Source organism: Terrapene carolina, unplaced genomic scaffold (assembly GCF_002925995.2).
Source record: "Terrapene carolina triunguis isolate 2854851 unplaced genomic scaffold, T_m_triunguis-2.0 Scaffold93, whole genome shotgun sequence".
Lineage (NCBI taxonomy): Eukaryota > Metazoa > Chordata > Testudines > Emydidae > Terrapene > Terrapene triunguis.
The window spans coordinates 14,363,744-14,377,844 of NW_020664444.1; the positions used below are offsets into that span (position 1 = coordinate 14,363,744).

General features: G+C 41.4%; 1 protein-coding gene across 3 annotated transcripts in view; it reads right to left on the minus strand.

The window, feature by feature from the left end:
• Positions 1-14,101, minus strand: part of TRRAP (transformation/transcription domain associated protein) — a 156,547-nt gene that overhangs the window by 22,407 nt on the left and 120,039 nt on the right. For all 3 annotated transcript variants that reach the window (XM_026650611.1, XM_026650609.1, XM_024208476.2), the window contains 3 exons: positions 12,163-12,253; positions 10,259-10,458; positions 8,936-9,197 (listed from right to left, as the gene is read on the minus strand). In XM_026650611.1, coding sequence (XP_026506396.1) covers positions 8,936-9,197; positions 10,259-10,458; positions 12,163-12,253 — 553 coding nt within the window. The remainder of the gene's footprint in view (positions 1-8,935; positions 9,198-10,258; positions 10,459-12,162; positions 12,254-14,101) is intronic.

Sequence of the window (14,101 nt, forward strand, 5' to 3'; positions counted from 1 at the left end):
AGCAGAGATGAAAGATTCATGATAACCGGAGCATGGAGCCTGAGTTCCCTGGATGTGAATATGGCTTGCAGAAACAACTGAGATAGAAGGTGCTCAGATGCCACAGTAGTAGGTCAGGGTAATAAAAAAAGGGGAATGGAACAGAACAATAGATATTTGCAGTGAGGGCGCCAACACCAGACCCCACTTAGGAAAGATTAGTCTGACCATAGGGTCTAGCCAGCCTGATTCTTCTGAGAGATCTTAAGACTTGAGGATTTTCAACAAAAGGGCCAGAGGACTCAGCATGTGGGACACGGACTATGGCGACACCTGTCATGCTATGGTTCTGAAGTGAAGTCCCTTGTCCATACTGAAGAAAACTCTGGGGTTTCTGTTGTTTTCTTGACCCCATGGAGTTTAACTGTGACAAGATGAGATGTAGACCAGACATGAAATCCATCTGGAAGTCTGTAGAGCCACAATCTCTTTGAAGGACAAACCAAGTGCAATTAACATCACCCTCTCAATAGCCATACTGTCAGATGGAGATGGTCTGGGTCTGAATGGAGGATGAGACTTTCTCTTAAACCTCATGCAAATTTTGCACTTGGATGGAATGAGAGTTTGAGACACTCGAGACAACTAGAATGCCCATCACTTCAGGAGAAAAATCTGTTGCAGGTCTAGCACCGATTTGAATCCAGGGACCTTGGGCATACCCCAGAAGTTTGGCAGAAGAGGAAGGTCAAGGAATCAGTCCTGGGTAGGAATCCCCCTAACGCACAGACTTGTGGAAGGAAAAGGAAAAGAAAACTAAATATTGAGAAAAGAAAATAAACAAACAAATGGGAAAGTCTTCTAGGAAGCAGCGGACACAGTTGCTCTGTCTTGAGCCACAGGCATTGAGAAGAAACTGGAGCAACAGCAGATCTTCTCCTTCTTGCTTTGGAGCACAAGGTTGTATAGTGTGCAGGCATAGACCCACAGACACGGTTGAGTCAAATCTCCAACTGACTGCATTCAGGTACACACACATCCTACAATGGAGCACCCACAGCAATATATACTAGAAGAAACAGCTTTTTTCGGGGTGAACCAGTTCTACTGCTCCTATTAACCAGAAGGTGAGAGATGTCGTTCACCATCAGCTTGTATTTAATAGGATTGTTCCAGACTCAACATCCATCCGCCCAAGCTAAGGATAATTGCAACAATACTCTTTCTATGACCTCTGAGAGATTTCTTCAAAGATGGGCTACCTCTTTGCCTTGGCTCTGTTTAGCCAACTGTACTATGTTGGGCAAGTTACAAAACCATCCCATCAAAAATTCTGGCAAAATTATAGAGCGGGGAACTATTGGAACTTAAATTTGGCTTTAAAAGCGGGGATGGTAACAGATAAGAAGGAAAATAAGCTGAACTCCATTTGCTTGGCTGTAGATAGAAATTTTAGAATGAGTGTGGAAAGGGTATGGCCAATCCCTGGAGCCTCCTGGAGGTATTTGAGCTCCTTTTTGTATTTGCAGGAAGAAAGATGCATCTCAACGGTTGGAAGAAGAGGTTATGGAACCACAATACATTATTTGCATATGTCTTTTGAAACTATTTCTATCTATCGATATTAACCTAGGAATAACTGGAGGGAACACAGTTTACCTTTAGATAGATTCTTAACTAATATACACGTCACAGAAGACTTGGAAAACAGATGTAAATATCTACACATCAAGTAAATACAATAGATGTTAAGAATTATAAATACAAACATGGTCACTTCTAAGTGAGACAGAAGGCGGACCCCATTGACTCAGAATGAACAGGCCCAAAGCACATAAGGAAAGGTAGGCATGATCTACTAATTTTTGTCCAAAAATGTTAATACATTTACTATGTCCAGTAAAGTAATTACGTTTCTATTAATTTGATAATGTAGTTTCCACCACTACTGCAAATTAATCACAAACCTAATTTCATTTTCTGCATAATAAATTAAATTATAGAAGACTCCACAAAGCAAGCATATTCACCAATTTAATTTCATCTATTTTTTCACACTTCAATTCTGAATGAAACCCCAAATTTAATAGATTAAAGCATAATCTAATCTAGCACTAACTAAAATAACTATTTTAATCCTGTAATCATTTACGCTTAATCATAATTGAAAAATAAATTTTGAAGTCTGCAAGGAAAAAAAAAAAAATCAGGCAAATTGCTTATTCTTAACCTGAAATTTAAGAGAAACACTTTGTATCTTGATTACTTTAAAATGTTCTTTATTTCATTAAATAGCTCCAGAAAAAAATTCTCCCTTTAGGTTTGTTTAAACGCTGATGCATATAATTTTTGTAAAAGTCTAACAGGATAACAAAGCTAGAAACTTTAAATATGCCATTAATAAACCTTGAAATTATGCAAAGAAAATATACAGAGAATAAAATGAAAGTGTTATCAATATAAGGTATTTTCATATCAAAGATGGACACTACAAAATAATTAGTCTTACAATCCTTTTTCTAGGAGGTTGGGGGGTTATGTTTGTTTGTTTTTTTAAAGTAACTACTCCCTTCTATGTTTCTCTTAGGCCTGGTCTACACTAGGCTTTTATGTCGACTTTAGCGCCGTTATATCGAATTAACCCTGCACCCGTCCACACCAGGAAGCCATTTAGTTCGACATAAAGCTCTCTTTAAATCGATTTCTGTAATCCTCCCCAACGAGAGGATTAGCGCTAAATTCGACATGGCCATATCGAATTAGGCTAGGTGTGGATGGAAATCGACGGTAATAGCTCCGGGAGCTATCCCACAGTGCACCACTCTGTTGACGCTCTGGACAGCAGTCCGAGCTCGGATGCTCTGACCAGCCACACCCCCGGGAAAATTTGAATTCATTTTCATTTTCCTGTCTGGGCAGTTTGAATCTCAGTTCCTCTTTGGACATCGAGGGGAGCTCAGCAGCAGTGGCAACTATGCAGAGCTCTCCAGCAGAGATGGCCGTGCAATCTAATAGAAAGAGGGCCCCAGCATGGACTGATCGGGAAGTCTTGGATCTCATCGCAGTGTGGGGCGATGAGTCCGTGCTTTCAGAGCTGCGCTCCAAAAGAAGGAATGCTAAGATCTACGAGAAGATCTCCAAAGCCATGGCAGAGAGAGGCTACAGCCGGGATGCAACGCAGTGCCGCGTGAAAATCAAGGAGCTGAGACAAGGCTACCAAAAAACAAAAGAGGCTAACGGACGCTCCGGATCCCAGCCCCACACATCCCGTTTCTACGAGGCACTGCATTCCATCCTGGGAGCGGCCGCCACCACTACCCCACCCCTGACCGTGGACTCCGAGGATGGGATCATGTCCGCGGCCGGTTCCTCGTCGGACATGACAGCGGACGGGGAAGATGAAGAAGGAGATGAGGAGGACGAGGCAGTCGACAGCGCTGGCACCGCTGATTTCCCCGACAGCCAGGAGCTCTTCATCACCCTTACCGAGATCCCGTACCAACCGTCCCCATCCCTTACCCCGGACACAGAATCAGGGGAAGGATCAAGCAGTAAGTGCTGTAAACATGTAAACATTTATTTAAAACAGAACGGTCATATTTATACTATTAACAATGTACATTTATAAAAGTTCTGTAAACTAGTAAAAAAATAATCAGGTACAAAACAGGAATATTTACAAAGGTAACAAATGGGTTTTCATGATTTCTCTGTCTTGGGCTCTTCTCAATTTAGTCACAAGTGTTTTAAAAAATTTTCACAATGTCCGTTACTCCATGATTCCCAGGCCCAAGACGCTCCACTCCATAGTCCCAGTGCACCTACGCGAAAATCCGGTCAATGTGGCCGGGGATCGACGAGAAATCCTCGTAGGAGAACTCCTCGTAGGTCTCGTGGAGGTAGAGCTCAAGCCTGTTGATCAGGTTCCGGGGTAGGGCGATCTTAGTGGGCCCTCCGTGGTAGCAGACATGCCCCCTCCACGCCACAATCAAGTACTCCGGGATCATGGCCCGACATAGCATGGCGGCATACGGCCCCGGTTTCTGCATGCTTTCCCACAGCATGCGTTCTCTCTGGGTGTCCGGGATCCTCAGGAGGGTGATGTCGCTCATGACGCCCTGCTTTGAATTAGGGAGGGGAATGTTAGTATTGGGACTGCTTTACAGCCACGCGGTGGAGGGAGAGGGGCAGCATACAGGGATCTTTCCCTGGGACAGCCGCGAGGGGGTGGGACAGGGGCAGAGTTGATGCTGTCCTGATTGCTGGCAGCAGAGACTGGCATTGCTTTCAATGTGAAAGGAGGCCAGTGCTACTGCTGGAGTTTTAAGCAGCCACAAGTCTGCGGCTTACCATTATTGCCCGCTCCAGAAGTTCAGGTCTCCAGCCACAGTTCTCTGAACAGTCCAAGACCTCCGCAAGTCCACAGGCACTGAAGGCGACGGCCGAAAATTCGACCTTGTCCTGAGTGCGCATGTGAGAGGTGCAGTGCATGGTCTTGTTAACAGAGAAAGACTAGGTTCTTTGTATACAATTTCATTTATCTGTCTCAGGAATTCACTCCCTTTTCACAATTCACACAGACACATCTGCGACTGTCTCCCAACCCAGCCTGTCAGCACACTCCCAGAGGCTAGCGCAGATTAGGCGGAGGAAGAAGAAGACGCGTGAAGACATGTTCTCAGAACTAATGGGCTGCTCCCGAGCCCAGGCAGCCCAGCAGACACAGTGGAGGGAGAACTTGTCACAAATGCACCGAGCAGTCATGGAACGGGAGGAGAGGTGGCGTCAGGAGGACCAACAGGCTACTGAAAAGCTGCTTGGACTAATGAGGGAGCAAACGGACACGCTCCGGCGCCTTGTGGATGTTCTGCAAGACCGGAGGCAGGAGGACAGAGCCCCGCTGCAGTCTATCTGTAACCGCCCTCACCCGCCACCAAGTCCCACACCACCCTCACCCAAACTCCAAAGAAGGAGGGGCGGCAAGGGCCGTTAAAACTTTCAGTCAACCCCTGCAGACTGCTCTAGCACTAGAAGGCTGACATTCCCCAAAATTTCATAAGTCCTTTCCCACCCACCTCACAGAAGCCCCCGTCCAAGTTTCACACCCCACGTTTCATGTCTGGTTCGCAATAAAATGTTTGTTTCTGTCCATTACTGTTTCAGTCAGGTTCTTTTGAGGGAGAGTCTGTCTGGAGGGGGGGAAGGGGCTTGGTAATTGGGCAGGACAGTGACCTTTAGCAGGGTACAGAGGCGGTGTCAGGTCCAGCATCAGGACACATACACAGTGCAGTCACTGGTTACCCTGGTCAGTCTGGGAGGTGTTTTTCATGTTCTCCATTGAAATAACCAGTCCACCAGTGCGGAGCCTGTCATTCCGGGAGTTTAGAAGCATCATTTGCATCAGAACACTGAACCCGCCCCCCGCCACAGTCTGCGTCCCCGGTTTAAAATATTCCCGCGAAAACAGCAATACAGACAACGCTGTTCATTAACAAAATCGAAATGATTTTATTTTTTGGGAAGGGGAAGGGGGTGAAGGGGGTATGTAACTGGAGAGGATAGTCAAAATGAACTGGGTAAAGAAACGGGGGCAGGTTCAGCTTCTCTGTCCACAAACTGAAAAGTCACTGGTTGCCCTGCTCACTCAGGAACCTAGCTTTCAAAGCCTCCCGGATGCACAGGGCGTCCCGCTGGGATCTTCTAATGGCCCGGCTGTCTGGCTGGACGTAATCAGCAGCCAGGCTATTTGCCTCTAGCTCCCACCCCGCCATAAAGGTCTCCCCCTTGCTCTCACATAGATTGTGGAGCACACAGCAAGCTGCAATAACGATGGGGATATTGGTTTCACTGAGATCACAGCGAGTGAGTAAGCTTCTCCATCTCCCTTTGAGACGGCCAAAAGCACACTCCACCACCATTCTGCACTTGCTGAGACGGTAGTTGAACAGTTCTTTTTCTGTGTCCAGGGCGCCAGTATAGGGCTTCATGAGCCAGGGCATTAGCGGGTAGGCTGGGTCCCCGAGGATGACTGTAGGCATCTCCACATCCCCAAGAGTTATTTTGTGGTCTGGGAAGTAAATACCTTCCTGCAGCCGTCTAAACAGACCAGAGTTCCTGAACACACGAGCGTCATGAACCTTGCCCGGCCATCCGACGTAGATGTTTGTAAACCGTCCCCGATGGTCCACCAGTGCTTGCAGCACCATTGAAAAGTAGCCCTTTCTATTGATGTACTGGCTGGCCTGGTGGTCCGGTCCCAGGATAGGGATGTGAGTCCCATCGATAGCCCCTCCGCAGTTTGGAAATCCCATCGCGGCAAAGCCATCTATGATGACCTGCGCGTTTCCCAGGGTCACTACCTTTGGGAGCAGTACCTTCACGATTGCCTTGGCTACTTGCATGACAACAACCCCCACGGTAGATTTGCCCACACCAAAGTGGTTCGCGACTGACCGGTAGCTGTCCGGCGTTGCAAGCTTCCAGAGGGCTATGGCCACTCGCTTCTGGACAGTGAGGGCTGCTCGCATGCGGGTGTCCTTGCGCTTCAGGGCAGGGGACAGCAACTCACAAAGTTCGAGGAAAGTCCCCTTCCGCATGCGAAAGTTTCGCAGCCACTGGGATTCATCCCAGACCTGAAGCACTATACGGTCCCACCAGTCCGTGCTTGTTTCCCGGGCCCAGAATCGCCGTTCAACAAAATCCACATGCCCCATTGCCACCGTGATGTCCTGGGCGCTGGGGCTCGTGGTTTCTGACAGCTCTGTGCCACTCTCCGACTTCAGGCTCTCACGGCGGTGCCGTAGCCTCCTCGCCCGATTTCTCTGCATCTGCCTCAGGGAAAGGTGTATGATAAGCTGCGAGGTGTTGAGAACGGCCACAAGTGCAGCGATGGTCGCAGCGTGATCCATGATCGCAGTGCTGTGGCGTCCGCGCTGTCACTGACCAGAAAAGTGCGCGAACTGATTTCCCGCCGGCGCTTTCATGGAGGGAGGGAGGGCGTTAGTGACGGACGGATGACGACAAATTTTTTTTACCCAGAAGGCATTGGCGGCTCGACCCAGAATTCCGATGGGCAGCGGGGACTGCGGGAACTGTGGGATAGCTGCCCACAGTGCACCGCTTCCAATATCGACGCTCGCCCCGTTAGTGTGGACTCACAAAGTCGAATTACTGTCCTTAGTGTGTCCTTAGTGTGGACACACACGTTCGACTTTGCAATATCGATTCCACATATTCGATTTAAGTAAAATCGAATTACCCTCGTAGTGTAGACATACCCTTAGAATTCCAAGTCTAACTTCATAATTATTCTCCTTTAAAGCCTAAAAAAATTAACATCTCCCAGAAGTTGTATCTGGAAGGAAACAAAGCATCAAGAGAAATTAATAAAGACTAAAGATAATATAAAAAATACTATAAAAACCAATATCTTCAGTGACTAAATGTTTCCTAAGGGCTGTTGCAATATGTAAATAATAAAGGTTTTCAAAAATAAGAGATCCTTGTCTACATTAACTGTATTTTGCCTCTCTGTAATTTTCAGACAATTGGGGATATGTGAAATGCTTCAACTACTGTTTCCTTTCCTTGTAGCCTTTATCCATTAAATTTAATCATATGGTTCAGGACTTCCATTATGTACTGTCATGCAACTGCTGTGCTTCAAAGAGTACATCATGCAATACATAATGTGCACAAGATATGTAGGTCATATCTGTGACTGGGAGCTACTTTCACAAGAATCTCAACATATCACTTATTTTCACATCATAGTCAGTAAGATGTTTGAAAAACCACTATAACTCTAACTCTACCTGCTGAACTCAATAAAGCACTCAGTAACCATGCTGACCTTGAATACAGCAAGCTCCATAATTACTTATGAACATTAACATCTAAAATTTTAAAACGAATTTATCAAAATAGGATTTAGAAAAACAGTTGAAAACTTAGCTCTATATTAAAATATGTCTTTCCGATTCAGAGGTTTAATATTTTTCTGTTTGAAAGAGTTGATATTCTACTATTCCACTTTATCTGATTTTTAGTCTTCTTTCAGGATAAGCCAAGGAAGTATCGCTGCAACAGAAGCCAATTTCCATGACCAGGAAAGCCATGAAATCCCCCCTCCATGAAATGTTAAGCTTCTGTGCCACATATACAGACAACATTTGAGTGGCCTTGATACTTTTGAGTGTTTGTTACATTAAAACTACTTTGTAGGCTTTTCTTAGGTAAGTGACTCAATTTCAATTCAACACCAGAGACGCATAAAATATAATAATTCTGCGGGCAAATAAAATATGAAATACTTAATAAGCTACTTCCCAAAAGGATCCTTTTTTATTAGAGCTATTGTTATGGATTCAATTTATCTAACACAATTATGTGAATGAGTAGAGAATTTTATTATCTATTATCCAAAATTAATATTACTCACCAGATGTTGATAATTTTGGAAAACTGTACATAATACTGTTTGTTGGACTTTCGTGATGAAAATTGCGATTACATTTAAGTGACTTACATTGTGTGCTTTTAGTATAAATAAGGACTATCTAGCTATTAATGGTTTTCATCTGCCAGATAGTTTTGTCATTCACCATACAAGCAGTCAAAATGTGCTAATCCTTTGTTGAAGTGCTGTAATGTACTTATTTTTGTAAACAGGAATAAGTGGACTACAGTTATGGAAAGAATGGAAAATTTAAATACTATTCTACAAACATTCTTTCCGCGGTGTTGTGATCTAATTTTCTTGCATGCATTTTTTACTACTCCAAAAAGTATAGGAATGGACAGACAGTAGACTATTGTAAATTTTTCAAACGATAAAAATTTGGTTTGTTCCTCAGAAAGGAAGAGTAAAGACTATTTTCGGATCTGAACACTGGACAAACAATATTTTAATTGCAGATTATTAAAATAAACTTGAACATATGTTGTGAGATCTCACCTGTTGTAAACTGCCCTTTTAATTTCTGAAATACAGGGTCTTGAGCTGTAGCCTGTGCTCTTCTAGCCAACGACTCTGAAGCTGCACTGGAAAACATAGTGGAGACATTTGACACATTCTCCAGTCCCACTCCAAAGGTACTGACCAACTTCTTGACAAAATTTAGTGTATGGGGAGTGATTTTGGCATCTGAAACCGCTCCACTTTTCTCAAAGGCAACTGAATAGCACTTTGCCAGGCCTTGCTGCAGCTGTCTAAGAACCTAATAAAAGAAAAAAGAAGTATATGTTGTTAAGTCTTTTGATTTGACGATAAATATACACTACTACTACTACAATGCAATGAAGTACTAGAATACAGCAAACAGAATACATTTTCTAATAGTAAAATTGTCCTTTACTTAAATCTAGATTATGAATCTTATGAATCTTTCTGCTTCCATTTCTGTCACTGGAAGCAAGAGCTGGCCCTCAAGTCAAAATACGGAAGAACTTTCTTCATTTGTAGTAGTGCCTGAGATGCTGTTTAGCAAAGAATCATTACATATTCAATATGGGCCTACTATTGAGAGTTAAAGCATTGAGTCTTACCACTGAAAATTAGCAAATTATACAGATGTAGCAAATAAAGTGTATCACAAAATGTACTTTGTTCATTTGACAACTGTAATTTAAAATTCTCAGTATTCTGGAATACATTAATGAACATGAGGGTTTTTTCATAAAATAATAAAGTGTTAGTAGTATGAGACCTTATTAAAGCCTATGTTATTAAATCTTTTCTGAGTAGGTGTAAGAAACAATCATTTTGGGAGGCAAACGCTAAAGTGGATAATCTGGTCAAGCAAGATTCCAGTGTATTACATGTGCTGTATTTACTTTTCAAAATACACAGATCGAATTTAATTTAGACTTTGTGCAGTAGCTCCCAATTCTACTTCACAAACCACCACATCTAGAGGGAAACACAAAGAAACATAATGCAAGAATTTAAAGTGTCTCTTGCAATAGAAGATTCAACTGGAATCCTACAATTAGAAGAAATATTTATCACACTAATTATTTCGGAGAGATTTTTTCCACAGCATCTACATCACTTCTAAAAATATAGAAATAATTACAAGTTCTTACATCTGAAGGAAGAATTGTTAGAGTTATTTTTTAAACAGACCAATTTATTGTGCAGCAGTTTACTAAACAAATGCTATAGAAAATACTGTCAGATATGAAAAATAAATAGACTAGAAACATATTATACATCTAAATTTGATTTGGTTTTTATGCATGGAAAGTAATTCTGAATAGTTATATGAAGTCCAAATACCTCTTCATGCCAATTCTCTCTGAACCAGACCATTTGATCTACAATGCCTTCCAGAGAGGACAAAAGCGTCGGATGCAGTTCTCGCTGCATATGCATAATTCGGCTGCAGCGCCACATAGGTGCAGTGGCTCTTATTGGCCCAGGATCTGATGCAGAATGAGATTGATTTCCTACCGAACTTGGTTGCTGTTGTCCAGAATCTGGGACAAAACCCAAACAGCGCAGTTAACTTTCAGACAACTATGAAACAGATGATTGCATGGTATTCAAAAAAATATACTGTCCTGAATTTGCTTCCAAAGGAAACTGAAGCTGGTTTTCTATAATTCAGTGGAAAATAAAAGATTAAATCAAAATTGTTTAAAAAATAATTTTGCGGCAAATGGTATTTCGTTGTTTCATAAAGATAAGAGCAAAACATACATTTTTTTAAAAATGAGCGAAGACTTGAACCTTTAAGCTTTTTGCATTCGTTTGAGCAATCCATTTCCTCTTAAAGTAAAAGGCAAAAGTTAAGATATTCAGTTCCTTTCTGCTTTCATGAAACCTCATAATTGGAGCAACAGGTGATCTAATATCAACAGATATGAAATTTATCCTAAGGAACATCTCTTACTAAAACTAATTTCTTATACAAAGACCACTGAATGATATTATAATTAATCAGTGAATTTCAGGGTATGAGCTTGCAACTTACTAAATGATGAGACACTGCTTCAAATGATACCATATTACTTAAGAGCACTATTTATGAGCAATGTTTAGGAGTTAAAAAAGTATGAGACAGAGTCAAGAGAAAAATGATCAGCTATCCATTTTACATGCAGGGATATCATTAAGGCAGAATTTCGCATGCAGAGCATCCATTGTTGGAAATTAATGTAATGAAACCAACAAAAAGGCAGTATACAACTAATATCAAGAAATAAAATGTAATTTTAGTATTATCGTATGTGAACATTTTCCCCTCTGTAGAGCTATACACCCAGGAAAATAAGATGTTACTTAAATACTGCCCTTTAACATGTATGCAGAAATTAAATACACTGATTCACAAGTGAAACGGGTGATTATCTAAACAATGCACTTGTAACCAAAACCAACAAAACAACAACTAGAACAAAAGGAAAGATTTAAGTTGTTCAAATAGTTTTCTTGGGAGCTATTCTTGAGAGACTACATGAGCCAAAAGAATAACTAGGTGCTGTGGAATTGCTTGATATGGTAATGCTTCATTTGTCCTTGAAAATACAGTGTGACAACAAATTTGAGAGAGTATTTACAGAGGAAGTTAAATTCAAAGTAAAAATGTAGAGAGCGTATATGGCAAGACATTTATCTTAAACACCAGCATGTGCACCGAAAGCGGATTCTAAAGAACTCCGTTCATCCAACAGGGAATAGAATGCCATGTGACCTATGCGTCCAATCAAAACTAACCAAAAGGAAGGACAGCTTCCTGGTTAATATTGTGGACTGGGACTAGCTATTACTCTAACAGACATCCTGCATGACTTTAGGTGACTCAATCTCTATGCCTCAGTTCCCCATTTGCAAACTCAGGATAACAGCACTTCTGTAACTCACAAGGGTTTTATGAGGATAAAAATCCATGAATGATTGTGCAGCTCTCCAATATTAAACTAATGAGGGCACATAAGTATAAAAGGACTGAATATAATGAATATATTCAACAAAACTGTAAGGTATTCATAGATATTTGCACACAGACATATGCTAAACCCAAACAAGTTTACCACTAATTATTCCCTTAGCTCTAAGCCTTGATAAATAGCTATCCTTCCTAGTGAACTTGATTTACCAGGAAGTCAGGGAATCCCCACTGGAGAGACAAAGTTGCAGCTGCCAATTGAGCACAGTGAATTTTAGTACTAACAACTCACCACTTTTGTAACGCTCTCGTTGTTCTATCTTCAGTGTCAAATAGAGAGTCCTGATAGGAAAGTAGACAGCCTGGGGATAGACTCTTCCCACCTATTTCAATATAAACACATAGGAAATAATATTCAGTATTTTGCTGGTTTACAAAGAGAATCTATAAAGAATATACAAGAGCTCAAATATATAGCTAAACAAGTGCATTTCAATAATTCCCTGATTTATTTAGAATTTATCGTTAAAGCTCATTTCAGCAACAACAAAATCCAAACAAAAAGAGGGTAAGGTCACAGAAATGACACGGTGCATCTCTGCACACTGTAGTAAGCGATATCGAATTAGGATTCCCACTATTGTATTGCCTAATAAATCTGGAAACAGCATAATGCAAGAGTACCTGACCAGCTCAAAGATCTTACTCATGCTCATAATAGAAGAAAAACCAGACATAACAACACCAGTTAGTCTTTAAATTAGGCCACAATTCCCAATGAACCCAATACCACGTGGTAGCTGGGCCCATTAGAGAGTAACCTTACTCCACATAATTGCAGCACTGAATGTGAAAAATAGCCACTTAATGTAAAGGGATACCACTTTCACCAAACAAAGGTTTTATGGGTTCTACAGAAAAAAAAAGTACACATTAACATGCAGGTTTTGCCTTTAAATCTCTGTGTCCATTAAATGAGCAGAACAATGTACCTAACTTGGCCATATGATGTAGGCAAGCATAAGATAAGGCAAAAAAGTTTCTCGCCATATTTTTTCTTAAAAATATACTGTCCTTACATTTAAACGAGCAAGATATGTACAAATAATCTTAAAGTGTCCATATGTAACTGAACAGAGATTACGGACATGATGTATATACTTTCCATGGAGTCAGTCCAGGAATAAATGATTTTATGAGAAGTTTATCTGTGGTAAAATCTCATTTCCAATTAAGTTCATTTTTTAAATTTCTTCTGCAGCCTTAAGCCCACAAATCAATAATACATAAAACTTTTATAACAACACCTTTCACCCTATAATCAGAAAAGGAAAAAATTTCAAAAGCATTTAAGTGACTTATGGACCTAAGCCCAATGACTTTCAATGGGACTTGAGGTCTTAAATCACCTAGCACGTTTGAAAATTTTACTAAAAAGAGCTTTATAAATACTGAGCCTCAACAAGTTGGTGAAATAGGTTTTATTCTAAGGCAAGAAGTGCATGCATCAATCCTCAGTACACAGCTGAACTCTTGTTTTGAAAGACACACCACCAAGGTACAATGAAATCAGGAAGCATGCCCCCAAATATTCTGCTTCCTCAAGGCTGCAGGGGAGTATCTCCATTTTATAGTAATTCTGCTATCTTACATTTCTTTTTAAAACACAGTAATTCTCTGTTAGTACCCTAAAAAAGGCTGCGTCAAGGGCAAACATACAGAGAGTGGAAGCACTGCAAAAATGGAAAGGGAGTCATCAGAAAAGGGATGATTTTTCCCCTTTGCCAGCATCCAGGGGACTGAGGGGACATTGTAGCCTAGGCTGCTCCAGGCTACAACACAGCTAGCTATCATGACTTCATATATTAGCCTGCATCTTAAAAGGGGTTTTCAATGATGTTAGGATAACTTGATTGAGCTAGCACAATTGTAACACACATCAGGACAGGGCCTAGGTGGTTAAGAAGCCTATGCTTGACTATGAACAGCTAACATATTTTAAACTGGTCTATATTAAGTGCTTACTCATTTTCAAACACTAAACCATCACATTCTAAAACATGTTAATACATTTACCAAAAACAAAAACAAAAAAAACCCCTCAAAACCATTCCTTCCCCCAACCACTTTTTTTCCTAGTCTAAACAGGAGCCTAGTGTCAGTAACAGCTTTCGCCCATTTCCTAAGGTGGGAATTAAGGGTGAGGTGGCACTACAATAGCTCAGTTCTGC